Here is a 16,167-nt window from a genome sequence, read left to right as displayed (position 1 = left end):
TCCATGATTCTATGATTCTATGTGAAAGCACCTGCCCCTGGCCAGTGCTCCCACAGTGACAAGCCCACGCAGCACACTTCCCAGGAGACCATCCTTTAATACATGTGCAGCCCCATGGGTACATCTCAGGCTGCACCCACCAGAGGATGGGGGAATGGGAGGACCAGCAGCTGTCCCCAGGGCCTCTCTGCAGCAGTGGGAGGGGAGGGATGGCTGGTGGCCCCTTGGAGACAGCATGTGGGTGACACTGGGGACCTGCTGTGCCAGGGGTGTGCGGGGCTCTTGGCAGAGCTGAACGAAAGAGTCTCAGATCTCCTTCTCACACAGTTGTCCATGTGTTTCAGCTCGGTGGTGAATTCAGGGTAAGGGCTTAAAGAGCATGGGGCCGGGGAGGGCAGCAAGGGAAAGGGAAGCAGACAGCAGGGGTCGGGGGGGTTTTCTTCCAGCTGGTCCTGTGGGGAAGAAACAGAGCAGATCAGTGGGGCAGAAGAGGAGTTTTAGGGCTGCTTCCAGCAGCCAAAAGCTGGTGCCTGTGACACCCACACTGTGCAGGATGAGTGCAGAATAGCCAGCTGACCCCAGAAAGCCAGGAAGGACAAGCTGGGAGAGAGGGATAGCTGCTGGCAGTGGCTCCATGGCAGGGTTGTGTGGGACAGACACCCATCCCAAGTGGGGGGTGGGATATGGGGCAGCTGATGCCTTTTCTGCAATGAGTGGCAGTGTTTCTGTGTTTGTGGGGCCACAAGCACAGATTGTGGATGCTGCAGGGAGCATGGGATGTCATAGGGGAAGGAGGACTGGTCCACTACCTCTCACTGGCCCGTGGGGGACTTGGCAGCGTCGAACATCTTCTTTCTCCCCTCCATCCCCGACATGGCCTCCACGTTTTTGCGCCAGTCACCCACTTCCACAGGGCGTTCCTGCAGGGAGGGATGGGAAGGGGGGTTGCAATGGCTGAGTGATGGGTTGGCCAGCAGCCCTACACTCTCCCACCCTGTTGCTCAGAGCTCTCGGCCCCAGCACATAGGCAATGTGGGGAAGGCAGCTGCCCGGTCATGAATGCCCTCTCCCTCAGAGCCAGCTCCACCATGTGTCCTTGCACATAGGGCTGGCCGGGAAGATGGCAAGCAGTGGTCTGACCTCCTCAGAGAGGTCGAGATTCATTTAGATACTCCCCTAGAACCTGGTTAAGTTGCATTACTGCAGCAGAAGGCACAAAAATCCGAGAAAATTTCTCTGGGAGGAAGAAACTAGCACATGAGATTTACTCCAGATTTACACCAGCACACTGGGGCAAATGCAAGTAAAAACACTTTCTGCAGAGACCTCACAGCCCACCAAAAGCCCATCTCCATCTTCTCCAAGCTTTTGGAGGAGACTGGGATTGCTGGTGTGACAGTGAGAGCCTGGCAGCCACTTCCAGAGCAGAGAGGGGAGATGACGGCAGCTCTGGGAGCATGCCCAAGTGTCTGCTCTGCCAACCCACAGGCATTCATAGATTACAAGCCATGCGCCAAAATCACTTCACAACATCTAAAATAAATACAAGATCTATTCACCACCTGGCGCTGAGGACTGCAAAGTTTTCTATCCAAAGGACTGAAAATGTGCAATACTAGCAACAGGGAGAAAAAAGGAAAAATAACTGAAAATTGAGGTTCTGATCCAATCTGCTGAGCTGGGACCCAAGTGTAAAACCCCTCTGCTTGTCAGGAAAGCGGCACAACTCTTGCCACTGGGGTGCCTGCACACCACAGGCAGGTTTGGGCACCGCCCTCTGGTTGGTATCGAGACTTTCCCCCCCTCATATCTCTGCCAACTAGTCTGAACCAGGCCATTTATCTCACCCCAAGCATGCTTGCTGGGTTTGCTCTGTCTTATCTAATCTGGGTCTGGGAGTTTCCTGGGGTTTTTCTGGGAGTGATTGCACGGAACAGGAGCTCTCCTGGTTCCCTAGAAGACCAAAGACCAAACTCTCCATGTGCAGCTCAACAGACATGCGAAGGGGGCCCCAGCTGAAAGACCCTCCCCGTGCTCTGGGAGGGAAGAGCATCATGGATGCCGCCCTAAATCTCACTTGTTACTGTCTACCAGTTACCGGGCCCCGCCAAACTGCTCCCACGTGGTCCTACAACATCCCACAATGGGCAGTGCCCACAAGGACTGCCCCACGCTATTTCTGAGCATTACAATGGAGGAGCACAACCCACACAGGCTTCATAGGAGGCCTTGGAGAAGGGAAGGGCATCCCTAGGAGGTGTCTCCATCTCTGGCCTCTAGAAGAGTCACCCACCTTCTCTGTGTCCTCCTTCTTGACAGACTTCAGGTTGGCTCTCAGATCCATGGAAACCTTGTGCTTGGAGCCCAGCAGAGCCCTCAGCATGGCATCAGCAGAGACACGGACTCGCCGCAGAGGGGGTCGCTTGAACTTTCCTCGGAGATCAAGCACTTTGATTTTCAGATCTTTAATCTGCAGGTTGAGAAAGGGAGGAGGAGTGGGAGGTCACCTCATGGCTGCCTGGCACAAAAAACCTCCTGTGTGAAGCAGGAGTCTGCCAACACCAAGCCCCAGAGGTGTCTGGCCTCTCCTGCAGCCATGAGGACCACCTTCACCAAGGGACTGTCCACCTGAGCATAGAGCTGCCATCATTGCCTTGCCCCAGCGTGCTCAATGGCTGCCATATCATGAGGAGGAGCTCTCAGACCCAGAAGGGGTGACCCCAAGAGCAAGGAGGTTGTCTTGGACCCAGTGAACAGCTTGAGCTCCCTGAACCAGGGATGAGCCCTGTGCAGAGCAAATGCCAACCCTTAGATAAGCCTGGTGCATGTCCCACATCCAAGCTCAGTCCAGTCCATGCCCGACCCCATCAAGGCGCAAGCTACCATCTGGGAGGGAGTTAACATCGAAGCAAACGGCCCATCCTGCCTCCTACCTCCCGAGTATTATGGTTGCATTTTGCTTCGATGTCATATCTCTCTTCATCCACAATTTCAACCTTCTCATGCAGCTCCCTGCACAGGTCCTGGGGATCAAGCACAACAGGATAGCAGTGACTGATGCCCTTCCATGTTCCCAAGGAGTTCCCTCCACCCTCAGACCTGGGAAATACCTGGAGCTGGCTCAGGGAAAGCCCACTGGTGTGCAGTGGTGTGATCCGCTCAGACAGGTACCTTTCCTTCTCTGACTGCTTGTCCACAATCTCCTGTTCCCACTCCTCCTTGGCTTTTGCCAGCATCAAACTCTATGAGCGCAAGGAAATGGCAGAGGTGTGAACAGAGAGGTTCCTCTGCTCCCCCTAAGCCTACTCATGCAGCGTCTGTAAGATGGGGTGGTCCTGTCTGCCTCCCAAACCTCCTCCCAAAATCTGCTCTCCCAAAATCACTGTGCTGCTGCAACACACTTCAAAAAACTCCTACACCTTTTGTGTGGGGACCCCGAAGGCAGGGAGAACAGCAAGGCCAGAGGTACCACAGGGCTGCAGTGGTCCTGATGAATGCCAGCATCAGCACTTTCTTCGCATTGGTTTGCTCTGCTGTGGCAGTAAATGATTTTCCCAAGCCAGAGCCCGAGAAGCTCCCAGGCTTGTGCTGCAGAGCTGCTGGTGCACAAACATGAGGCTGTGGCTTTAGACCTGAAGGCATCGGCGTCTCCCCACCTTAGTAAAGTGGAGGTGGGGGGAGGCTGGTTTGGCATGGACCACAAAGCCCACATGAGTGAGGATTTTTGGGAAGACAAGAGGTGGGAACAGGAGCTGCTCCCCAAGGCCCATACTTCTGCTGTTCCTCATCGCTGTCCCACCAACCACGCACTTCAAGCTTGGCTCCTTTTCCCCAGCAAGACAAACCCCAGGGAGTTTCCAACCCTCAGGACTCACCTTCAACAAGAGTTTGCGTGAGGCTGTGATCTTGGATTTTCTCTAGGGGAAAGGGGAAGCAAAAAAAACCCGTTTGAGAACAAACTCACAGCAAACACAGAGTATCACTGAGACTACTGCTGAAAGGAAAGGCACTTACCTCCCTGCAGACAGGCATGTGTTCAGGAAGGAGCAATAAGGAACAAAAGAAGAGAACAAGGGCATCAGTGAATGAGTCAAAAAGAGGTGACAGTCAAGAAAGCACCTCATGTGATTGCAGCTGGTTTCCTTATTTCTCTAACAGTTGCCACCTGAAAGGTCTGTGGTGATGGTGCTCTCTGGAAATGCAGTGGGTGCTCAGGACCACAGCTCAAAAAGCCAAAATGTCACCCAAACAGGGCACACAGGCTGTCACAGTGCCTGTCACGCCAGCCTCAGCTCGGTCCCCGTGATTTGGGCCACAACACCCTCCTTCACATGCACCCTGTGCAGCCAGGGGCTGGCACGCAGGATGTTTGGGTCCTGTTCAGGTTTGCAGGGCTGGAGCATCTCTGTGGCGTTGCTTGAGGAAAGACATGCAGAGAAGTTTCTCCCTGCTGCTCACGCTGGGGAATACATTATGTTTGTGTGATGTGCTACAGAGAAGTGCCTTACGGCACAGCAAGTGGTGCTTCCCACCTTGGATCCCTGTTCCAGGATGCAGGAAAGCTCCAAGGTTTGAATCGGGACATTGAAATCACTAACAGGTTTTATTTAAAGACATCTTTTGCAAAGGGTTTGGCACAATCTCAAGCGTGGGCCCCCAGCTGAGCCCCCACCCCAAAACAGACAAGCTGGGGTCCAGCACGAGCAGCCCAGCAGCCACACGAGGGTTTAGCAAAATCCAAGGAAAACTTGTGCTACTCACGGCTCTGGCATTGTGGCGTCGTACTGTTCACCTGCAGAAGGGAAAGAAGCTGAAACAAAGGAGCAAATCCCAAATCCACCTGAACCAAGAAAGCAGCGGCAGCAGGATGCTCCCGAGGTGTGGTGCTGCCCCATGCTGTCAGTGGAAGGAAGCAGTTCCACAGCCTCCAGCCTCCCCATCCTGCTGCGAAACAACACGAGGAACCAAGGAAATCTTGTTTCGGGCAAGCTCCAACCTGCCTCCAGCCAGCCCTGCACTGCTTGGTCACCCACTCCTCAGGGGTTTTCCCAAGCACCGAGCTGCTCCCCGCTGGCTGCGTCACCCCAGCTAGGGGCAAGGGACTGGAGGCGAGCCTGGCTGGAAAGCTCAGGAGAAATGGGGCACCTCGGGGCCCCCACTGTGCCGCGTCAGCTCGGGGAGTCCCATCCCACAGCTCCCCATGGGCAAAGACAGCGGAGCCAAATCCCATCTCAGGGGTGACAGAGCAAGGGACAACAAGTTGTGGACAAGCGGATGAGCAGATTCCTGTAGCGTCTGTATCCCTGCTCAATTACTTATGGTTTCATACTTTACATTTACTTGGTAACCCTACACCCTGGCAGCCACTTCAGAATGCGCTGCCTCGCTAGCATCCCTGGCACTGCCTCTGCACTTCCCTCTCGCCCAGAAGCTGGAGCACTGTAAGTCAGGGTCATAGAAAACTGTGGGGAAAAATGCCAATCAATTTATGTTTTTTCTCTTTCCAACCAGGAGCAACAAACCCATGCCACATCTGAGAAAGAAACAGTGGTGGATTTAGTCCTTTTCCTTAGAACTGAGATGGCAAAGCTGGGATATTTTGCCTCAGTCTCTTTGCATCCACTTGAACTTGGAAACTATTTTCAACCCCAAAGATTCCTTCTAGGGGAGAGAAAAAGGAACAATTCTGGTCTCAAACAGCTGCTCCCAGGCGTGTGTGGAGCCTGTGCTGAGCAAACCTCCATGTGCCGCTGGAGCTCACCTCCCAGCTCCGTCAGCTTGTCCCTGTCCCTTCCCCACGCCCACCGCTGCCTGCCCAGAGCTGTGGCCTGAAGGAACAGAGTTTGTGGGGGAAATGCCATATAATCCCAGCAGGAATCATTTCCCCTGGAGCCTGCCAGATCCCTGGGTTTACAAGGAAAACCACCAAGAACAGGAATTTTTTTTTCTCCCCAAAGCCATATCAGTCAGGCACTGCCAGAGCCACCGGTTTCATGCCTTTCTGGAGGTTTTCGGAGATATGACAAATGTCCCAGGGGACTTGCAGGGAAGGCGGCTCCTCTTGCCTGACACCGGCACATGGGGCAGGTCAGGTCCCAGCTTATCTGCCCCCGTTTATTCCAGGGGAGGCAGAAAAGCCTTTGGCTGTCTGGAGGTGAGCAAGGGCTGGGTAAGGCCTCTCAGCGTCTCCCACCTTCTCTGTTGGAGCAAAGCCTGGCGTCCCTAGAAGGTGGGACCCAGACTGCACCTCAGGCTGATGACCTCTACCAAGGTCAATCAGTTTTTAGGGACAGATATTTCTAAATTGGCTTCCTAGAGGGCAGCCAGGACTCAGCTGTGCTGGTGAAGACATTCCCAGCAATCTCATGCAGGGACTTCTGGGCTCCAGCCTGACCTGGAGCATCCGCAAGAGACCTTGCCCTCTGATGGGCACGAGAGCACCTGGACAAGCTAATTCTGCACTGTCTGCATGCCCTCAGATATGAAAAGCTTAAAAATCTTATTAAACCATTAAGTCATTGGAATCCTTAAAAGAAATAACCCCAGTCAGTCCTGACATCCTCCCCCATCCCAGGGGACCAGACACATACCATGAACACGCGCCCAGCTAACACAACGCCCCCCCCACATGGCTCATAGCCCTGAACAAAACCTCCCTGGTCACACAAGCGGCTGGGAGCAGTCAGAACAGGACACACAGACAAATGCTTCCCAAAATGGTCCTCTTTGCCAATTTTCGGGAAAACCAAGCAAACCCCAGCTCCAAAGCCAGGCTTGGGATTTTAGTTGTACTTCTTCCCATTGTGGTCTCACCAATCCTTTCTCCAGGAGCAGAGGAAATGTCTGAGCAACCTCAGACAGGGGAAGAAATTCAGAAAAATATGCCGCCAGGGACTCCTCTCTGCCACGTTGCCCATGCAAGTACCCATGGTCTCACACTCGTGCCCGTGTTGCCACCAGCACACCCAGGGGGTCACGCGTGGGGGACACCCGTGTAGCACCTTCTTACCTCGGGGCTGCAGAGGGAGGTGATGCCTGCCCTGCGGAGAGGCGCGCACTGCCGGGGGCTGGTGGCAGAGGGGGAGTATTAAATTGCAGCCTGCCTGCAAGTGGTCAGTAAAAATAGCACAAATCCCCTTCTGTGTGCACGTTTGCTGTGAGCCCCAGTGCCCCGCGACATGCCGCACACACCTGGGGCACCGTCACGAGCACGGGGCAACACACGCACGTCGCCCGTGCATTACTGCACCCATAGTTTAGAGCACTCGTGACCCCCACCTGCAATTTGGTGAATTCCTGTGCTGCTTGCATGTGAATCGCCCCAGCTCAGCCACCCTGGCTGCCCCATGCCTTACGCACACGCGTGTGGGGTGTGAGCACACAGACGTGCTGGGTCAGGCTGGCCACGGCGCAATGGCAGTGCCCATGCAGACGGGGTGTGTTCTTCATGGCACATCTGCCTCGCTCCTCTCTGGTGTAAACCAGCATCAGAGGTGCTGGAAGAGAGTGCAAGGAGGCAGAAACCATGAGCCGAAATACTGCAGGGCTTGTCCTTTGCAGAAAACATCCTGATTTTTTTGTTTGTTTGTTTCTTTTACTACTTTTTCTCTTTTGGGGTGTGAGCAGCTGGACAGCTGATGTGGTGCTGACGCCCATGCATGATGGTGCCCGCACGCTCTGCAGCGCTGCAGGCACAGGCTGATATCCCCACAGGCTGCTGGCTGACGGGTCTCCCTGAGAGAGCTGCCAGAGCCGGAGAGCAAAACCGCCCCAGGCAGGCAGGACAGGACACATCGCCGAGGGCTGACGGGGTAAAACAGTGCAGGTGGGGTTACAGCATCGTGCCAGATGATCAGTTGAGACCCAGGATGGGGCAGGTCCCTCTGTGGGGAGCAGGACCATCCAGACCCGCCCAGCACAGCACAGCCAGTTGGGATGCTCAAGCAACTTTCAGCCCTTCACAATCCCTGAGGTTTTCCCCATGAGATTCCTGAAAAGCAGCGAAAAATCTGCTGCCTCACCCCCCTGCACCCCACAAAACCCCTTGCCCAGGGTCCCCATGAGGGAAGCTTCATGGCAGAGGACTGCAGGGGCAGGTGGCACCTGTTCACTGGGATATTTTTAGGGGCAGGTTTAGGAGCAACAAATCCCAGCGTGCAGCCCAGCAGGGACAATGCCCAGTATTTTAATCCTGAGGCTATTATGGTCATGAAGGGAAACAAAGCTGCGTGCACAGGGTAGCTTCATGGTGGGGAGCAAAGACAGCCCCCGTGTCCTACAGAGCAGGGGATGCTGGCCACCTTCCCTGGCTCCTTCCCAATGCCAGGACAACGCGGGGAGCTGTGCCGTGGTGAGGGGCAATGCAGCAACCCCCGAGCTGGTGCGAGATCGGTGGTGGTGACAGTGGCAATGGCAGTGGCAGTCCCAACCGTCTTTGACCTGTGCTAGTCAAACCCCCCAAGCACAGGAGAACCACCCCCTGCACCCACCCTTCCCGGGGGCCTCCCCAAGGACGTTTCCCATTCCCCAGCTCCAAGCACCAGTGCAGCGGGTCTGCTCCCAGCCGCAGCGGGGGAGGCTTTATACCAGCCCCGTTAGACCTTTATAAGGCAAAAGCTGCCACGGGGCCATGCCTCCGGCATCTTTCCTCCCAGCTGCCTTGGGATTGTTTTCCGAGCACAGAGGAGCCAAAATTAGCCCGTGACAAAGGCGCTGCATTCCCCACAGCCGTGCCCCGGGACCTGACCCGCTCGCAGAGGATGGGGGACAGGGGATGGGGGCTGCTTTGGATGCCATTTGCTCCAGTCTCAGGTTTCATCCTCTTCTGAGACCTGGAGTGAGGAGGAGGAAAGGGCAAACAAAGGATCTGGGGCTTTGGCATCAGTTTCTCAAAGCCATGGAGGGGCCAGCAGCAGAAGGACAGGCAGGGCCCAGTATCTCCCCATCTCTCCTCCCCAGCTGACATGATAAAGACATTTTATGTCTCCATCCCTGGCTCGCAAACCGCAGTGAGTTGTCTCAAGATGAGGGGGTATTTTATTAGGTGCCTCTGAGGCTGTGGGCCCCCCTCCGAGCTGCTGGCAGGTAGGAAGGGGGGACAGGCTGGAAATCTGTGGGGCAGATCAGTACTGAGGCCAAATTCAAAGCAAAATAATAACCCCCTGTTCCTGGGAGCCACTGATTCAAGAGAAGGGATCCCTGTGGCCTGTCACCGGGGGGTAGATGCCAACAGAAAATTCCCAGAGAGCTGTATGGGGAGGCCAGACCCACCCAGGACCAACTGTTCAGGGACAGCCTGCTTGTCCCTGAATTTCTTAGTGTCCTAGGGTCACCTGTGTTTGGTCTCTTACGAGCGAACAACCTTGTATGTGTTTGGATGGACGTTTCTCTTTCCCCTTGGACATGCTGAGCCCCTGGGGGGTGTTGGTGCTTCCTCATCACTGGGCATCAGCCCCCACAAGCATGGCAGGGGCTACCACGGCTGCCCTCCGACTTCAAGAGTGCTCCACTGGGACTGCAGCGGTCCCTGGTTCCTTAAGATGCTGGGCCACCAAATTCAAAGGTATCTGACCCCTGTGAGCAGTTTGGTTGCCCCACGTGAAGCCTATTTCCCTGCAGAAGCAGACTTGCAGTGGTGCTGGAGACATCCCACCCACCCTGCCTTTGCCCTCTTCCAAGCATCGTCCTCATTTCGTCAATCGCCATGGCATTCACAAAGACAACGGGCTTCCCAGGGCATCCAGGACAGACTTAGCAACAACAGCTGAGTCTCTGTTGTCCACACGCTCATCCCACCCCTTGGCTGCCACGCTCAGAGCCAGCCCCAAATGCCAGGGCAGGTGGCAGGAACACACCAGCTGCCTTGGGTTTCTCTCCAGACTGGGATGGGGGATGCCTCACAGACTCACCACAGGGTGGGAGAAGGTTTTCCCTCTGTGGAACAGCTCAGGGACACAGAGACATTCATGTCACCACCTACAAGCAAGGTGACTGCAAGGTGGCAGGACTACAGTGTCACGTTGCAATGAAGTAGTGAGAGTGACTTACCCTGATGAAACGGTCCCTGCCTGGGTGTTCCTCCTGCAGATCATCCAGCAGCTCTCATGGGCTGCCAGAAGGGATCCAGCTAGTCCCAACTGCTCCGTGGATTTGTGACAGCAATGGGTGACAGCCTCCCAGGGATGTTCTCCAACAATCAGTGCTTTCAAAGCCCTGCAAAGGATTTCCTCCTGCTGCTGTATCCATGACCCTTACTAAACATGGGTGATGCCCTGAGCATCACAGCCCAGCCTGGGAAAGAGCCAGGCCCCAGTCCAGACCCCAGACGTGCCCCATGGGGCTGAGAGACCTCTCCCAGCTCAGGCCTCTGCCTGGCCAGTCTTCAGCCTGTTGAATCAGCCTCACTATGACACCCACATCTCCCATCGCCCCGCGGAGCAGGGGCTCCTCATCCATCTGGTATCAGCTGTGCCATGTCCCGGCCGAGCACAGCTGCAGCTGGAGAGCCCTGTCTTCTCCAGGCTCCGGGAACCCCTACCTGGCTGGACACCACCTTGCACACGGTGCAGCTGGGGACAGTCCCTGCATTCAGCCGCTTCACCCATGGGCATGCAGCCTGCTCTTCCCACTTGGCACAGCTGCAGGCAGCAAATCCATGTGGAAGAAGCTGTGGGGCTGGATCCAACATCAAGACAATTTTCACAAAATGGGAGAAATACCATCCACTCCAGGAAATATTGTGGGACAAGTTGTTTTTCTCAGCCTGAATGCTTTGAGAAGACCTGAAATGTTTGCAGAAGGTGCCGAAGCTGAGAAGGGATCTCTCAAAGCTGACGGGTTCTTCACGAACAGCACATGCTCCCTGCCTCGTGCCACTAGCACGTACAATAATCTTTATTAAATGCGGAGGAATTATCTACTTTGGGATAGTGGAAAGACATTATTAAAATGGAGCTGAGCCACCCACCGAAGACTTTAAGCTTTCTGTGCTTTTGCCAAGTGACACATGAAACCTTCCCAATGTTGATCTTGTCGACTCTTATAAACAAGAGGAGGATATTAGCTGTTCTGTCCACATTAATGGGCTGTTTTTTTTGTGATGTCGGTTTAAATATCCTAAATCCCAGCCTAGTTTTCAGCCTAAGGGAAAATATTTCACAAGGTAAAAAAAGACTATTCACAATAATAAAAAAAATCAGGCTCAGACAGGGGCCCTGACACACTTTTTAGACATTTTCAGGGTATTTCAAGGCCCTCCCATCTGTCTCTGAGACACTCGATGCATCTCAGCGTCCCCTTTTGCTGCGAGGCTGGGCTGAGCCAGTCAGCAGAGCAGCGTGGTGAATGACTCCCACTCAGGGACAGTGGGTGACAGGCAGGGGCTGGCCTCTATTCGGCTCCGCTGCTGCCCTCTGCGGCTCCAGCGATGCCTGGCCACTATTTTTGTTTCTTGGTGCAGTGCCAGATAGGGTGCCACATCCCTTCTCCCCCCCCCATCTCCTGCAGACCCAGCTCCACTGGTGACTGATGCCCACAACCACATTTATCATACACCACCTCCTCCACCTCCCTGGGATGCCCTCTCCAAGGCATGTCGTCAGGACATTGGGGATGGGGAATTAACACGCATGCAATCCCTGCAATCCATGCCAGGATCCTTCTCAGCATCCCAAGCGCTGTGTTACAGATGACAGCATCTCTTCCGGCACTCAAACTCAAGAGGACTTCACTGGAGATGGCCAACCCGGCAGCTGTGGTGTGGATGTCCCGGTGTTTGGTCCTCGGAGTGCAGGCATGCATGGGGCAGCTCTCCAGCCTGGTGCTGCCTGGGGGAGGTTCTAGATTCCAAAATGAAATCAGGTGATGTAGGAATTATAATTAAGGATGTTCAAAAATGAAATAATTTCAGGAGCATCTGAAGGAAGACGGACTCTTGACCCAAAGCTAAAAAAAAAATACTGCTTCCTACAACTGTGATATTTTTTTCTTTTCATTTTTGTGTGAGGAAAAACACCCACCCCACCCCCAAATAATACACCGATGTTCACAGAAGCCTCTCAGCAGGGGACATGATGGTGAAGGAGGTACACACGGTCTCACCTGCCAAAAACCACTGGCACCATCATGCTACAAACCCTTGTCTTGGCAGCGAAACCCTCACTGCCTTCACTGGTGGTCAGGGGTAGCCAGCCAGCCCCAAACTGACCCCAAAGCCAGGGCTGGGCACGTCAGTTTCATTGGGTGGAAAAAAGGGCCCTGAAGCTCCCCTTGCCACCTCCCCTGCACCTGACCTCACCCTCCCAGTGCTGCATGATGGGTGTCAGTCCCAGCACCCATGGTTGCTGGCACAGCCCCTGGCCCCAGGAGTGGAGGCACAGAGCAGCCCCCAGCCTGCACGGAGGAGCCCCAACACCAGGCATCCTCCAAGCAGTGTGGGGAGGGTCGCTGGAGTGGGGGCACCTTGGGGCTGGGAGCAGTAGAGCTGGATTTTCAGGATCTTGCCTTTGAACTCAGGAGGCTCTGGGGCACCTCGCTCCATTTTGGGGCTCAGACGCAGCTTTGCTTGGTGTCTGCAGCACTGGGGTCCCCAGGAGACAGCCCCTTCTAGCAGCAGGAGCTTGTGTGCTGGGGAGGGCTGTGAGGCCAAATGCCCACCAACCCCCTGCCATGCCTCAGTTTCCTCACATCCATGCTTCATGTGTATCGTCTCCCTGCTCTTCGGGCTGGCTGGAAGCACCCTGCGAGCTCCCTTGCACTCCCAACTCTGTGCAAATAGTCAACTGGAAGTACTGTCACGGTGCTTGGCCTCCTGCAATGCTCCTCAGCCCTTCTTCCCCTGCACTTGCTCTCTCCTGCAAACCAGTTACCTCTGAGCTCCCTCCTGTCTGCAGGAGATTTTCCCTCAGGTAAATTCCCCCCATTTACCCAACTTCACCCATCAGCACTGTGCCCCATCCAGGCACCATGGTACCGGTGATGAGGGGATGCACCAGCCGCTGCCTCAGCCCCACTCCGCTGTCTGGCCAAGTCTCTTGGCTGTTTATTTGCTTTTCAGTCTCCTGGTGACCTTTTCCTCTGCATGAAAAATTCAGGGCTCACAGGCATCGAGTGAAGCCATCCTGCCCCCCACCCGCACACCGCTGGCTCAGCTCTCACCCCCCAGCCCCTGGCCCCAGGGTCAGGCTGGGAATCCGCCTGCCGAGGGTAGATCTGGCCAATATGGGAGCCTGCGCAGAAGGAACTCCCAAACCTGGGGGATACACGGTACTGGCAGGGCACGTGGCTGCGCGTTGGTCTGCAGAGGGATGAGGAGATCAGGATGGCAACAGGAAACCTTGGCTTTCCCCATGCCTGGAGCTGAAATGCCAATGATGTGCCTTGTTCCTTCTGTCCCTTGCCCTCTATTAATCACTTAAATTTCTCCCCAGCTCCTGGGTACCTCGGCCTCTCTGCTGCCTCAGCCATTGGTGCAGGGTGGACATGCCCACAGCCAGATCTGGTGCTTACACACACCCATCTTGATCATTTTCCTCCCCAGCTCCTTGCTGGCACTTGGAAAACAGAAAAGATCTGTTTACAGTGTGAGAGAGAGCAGAGAAACTGAAAACGAGGAGTCTGACTGAAACTGGCTAGAAATTCCAAAGACCTTGGAAAATCCCTCGCATTGGGTGCTCCCCAGCCCTGGGTGCTGCCCTTCCATGGCACATGCTCAGGATGCTTGCAGGACTTTGGATGAGTCCCTGGACTCCAGGAGCTGGGGATTTAGAGAAAGCCCAGGACAGAGGTCCTTGCCATAGAAATGCTGTGTGAGTGCCAGCACCTTCTTCCAGCCACTGACAACCCCATTCCTGCCCGGAATGTGTGCAGAGACCTGGTCTGAGGGCTGGTCCCTGCAGGGCTCCATCCTTAGAGCATCTCCCCGTGGGCAGGGGACAAGGTCACACCATCCCTGGAGCTCACCGTGCTTTGGTCCCTCTGTGCCTGCTGTGGCACAGGGACCATGCAGAGCTCCGTCTGTGCAGGGTTTGGATCTGGCTTCATCTGTGTGCCCCTCCCCCAGCTTGGATCCCCCCACTTGTCTCTGCTCACAGCCAGGAGGTTGTTCTCAGCAAGTGAAGCCAAAGACCAGGGATATCCAAGCAGACTTTCCTGGGTGAAAAAACACCAAAATGCTCGGAAAGAGCCAGCACGATGAGCAGGCTCTGGCCATGGCACTGTTTTTCCCCAAAGCCACCCCGGAGCTGCCCTGGACATAACTGGGACTTGGGGCCAGCTGCCACAGGCTGTGGGGCCAAGGGGCCATGCTTCCCAATTCCCACGCAGCCAGGCAATCTCCAGGAGGATCTGCAGCACCTCTGGCCACGGGGATGGGGCTCAGGCTCCGGCTTGTGGAGCTGGGTGGCTCGAGGCGCTGGCGTCTGCGCTGCCTGTCAGGGCAGAGCCATCCTTCCCGCCCGCCATCCCTTGCCTCCAAAGCCAGGCAGAACTGCTCCTGGGTCGCCTGCCCACAAACCACTGTGGGAATCCCTAAGGACACAGGCATAGTGGGATGGGTGACCAGAGAGGCTTGGGGGCTTTAGGGTCCAACTGTGGGATGCAGGCAGATTGAGGGGGATGCCAATGACTGGCAAAGCTCTGTGCAGGATTTGTGCTCTCCCATACCCTGCGGGACCCCACAGATCACAGCAACACCAGGGTAAGCAGCAGAAGGTCCTGTTTGGGGACACATTCAGCACAGGGAATTGGGGTCCCCAGTCAGTCCCCATCGGACATCCCAGGGCAGGACAACATCCAGCGGCACGGCCATGTTACTGCACCATCAGGATACAGTGTTTGGGGTCCCTGCTGCAGTAGCAGCTCTCCATCCTCTTCCAACGTGGGGGCTCAGGGGTAGCCATGTAGCCAGCCATATCCATGTGTCCCAGCATCACTGGCATGTGGGCAGAGCTCACCGTCACGCTGATTCCTCCAGGCTCAACCTCACCTATCCCATCCCCTGTCCCGCAGGAGAGGCCCGGGGGTCCCCACCAGTCCACCAAAGTCCTGGCCATGTTGATAAAGGATGGCGGGCCCCCAGGAAGGAATGTCACCTCCTGGCTGGAGATCCAGGCTCTGACTGTGTCCTTTGCCCCATCTTGCCAAGGGGTTGTGGCTGTTGTGGTTTGACCCCTGCAGTCATGCCAGCCCAGCTCCTCTGGTGCCTCTGTCCTGCCCCAAGACAGTGGGAACCAGTGCCTGCACTGGCCTCCCCGGAGCCATTGTCCCTGTCCTTGGGCCACAGACAGCAATGGCATCACTTGGCCACCGGGATTCCATTCTCCCCACTGCCAGCAGAGCCAAGGGCCACCTCCATCCTGCTCTTTGGATGCTGTGCGTCCATGGGCTGTCCTGCCGGGGCTGCCTCAAACTGCACCACTGTGGAGAAAAGGTGCCTGTTACCCACCCGGCCAGCGCTGGGACGTGGGGCAGGATCCAACCCCGAGGGCAACTGGGAAGCACAGCCAGCCACAGTCCTCACTGCCACCCCACGTGCAAGATGGCAAAGAGCCCCGTACCACTCAGGGCCACCCCAACCAGAGGGAGGGTGTTAGAAAGTCCTTCTCCAGGGATGTGGGCGGGGAAACCCACCAGGAGATGTGGAGGGCAGAGCCCAGCCAGGGCAGGGGGACATGGGACCACCGCCCTGCATACCCTTCCCCACCCTGGGACCCCCTCTGTGATTCACACGGGGAAGCCAAACCACTCAGAGATGGGACCCAGTGGCCAGGGACCTCATCCTGTGGTGGGTGCTGCACCCTGACCCGCGGTGAGGGGTCCAGTACCTGCTCGGCAGCTGTGCCGGGCGCGGACGACCTGGATCGCCTGCTGGTTCTTGAAGCGGACCAGGCCCATGGTGATCTCGGCGTTCCAGCCGGGGTCCTCCTGGGTGCAGCGGAAGTCGATCTCGTGGCTGTTGTCCATTACCACCGTGAAGTAGATGTGCCGCTCCTTCCACTCCACGCACTCCACCGCCTTCATGTGGGCGAAGCTCAGCTCCTTGTACCGCGAGCCCTTGGGCTCGAAGAGCTGCAGCCCCTTCTCTGTCAGCAGGCACCTCTTCTTCTTCCAGAGCTGCAGCAGCCCCCCACTACGCTTCTCCAGCAGCCCCTCTCTCAGCACCTTCTCGGG

At 56.0% G+C, this 16,167-nt stretch overlaps 2 protein-coding genes across 2 annotated transcripts; both read right to left on the bottom strand.

The window, feature by feature from the left end:
- Positions 1–812: 812 nt before the first annotated feature.
- Positions 813–3,913, bottom strand: TNNI1 (troponin I type 1 (skeletal, slow)). Its single transcript, XM_010149926.1, has 5 exons — positions 3,876–3,913; positions 3,111–3,242; positions 2,934–3,023; positions 2,294–2,470; positions 813–920 (listed from the first exon to the last, which is right to left on the bottom strand). Exons 2-5 carry the CDS (start codon positions 3,234–3,236, stop codon positions 813–815), a joined length of 501 nt encoding a protein of 166 aa, XP_010148228.1. The 5' UTR covers positions 3,237–3,242; positions 3,876–3,913.
- An 11,379-nt stretch (positions 3,914–15,292) lies between these two features.
- LOC104505183 (pleckstrin homology-like domain family A member 3) lies at positions 15,293–16,164 on the bottom strand (the record flags this gene model as incomplete). The annotated part of the gene is made up of 2 exons (XM_010149927.1): positions 15,293–15,414; positions 15,822–16,164. Coding segments are annotated over 2 exons (465 nt in total), but the record flags the coding sequence as incomplete, so codon positions are not given.
- Positions 16,165–16,167: the final 3 nt, after the last annotated feature.

The sequence above is a fragment of the Eurypyga helias genome, unplaced genomic scaffold, assembly GCF_000690775.1.
Source record: "Eurypyga helias isolate BGI_N326 unplaced genomic scaffold, ASM69077v1 scaffold35714, whole genome shotgun sequence".
NCBI classification, from domain to species: Eukaryota; Metazoa; Chordata; class Aves; order Eurypygiformes; family Eurypygidae; genus Eurypyga; species Eurypyga helias.
The sequence above is the reverse complement of the archived record's forward strand: the minus strand, read 5'-3'. Positions and strand labels throughout refer to the sequence as shown.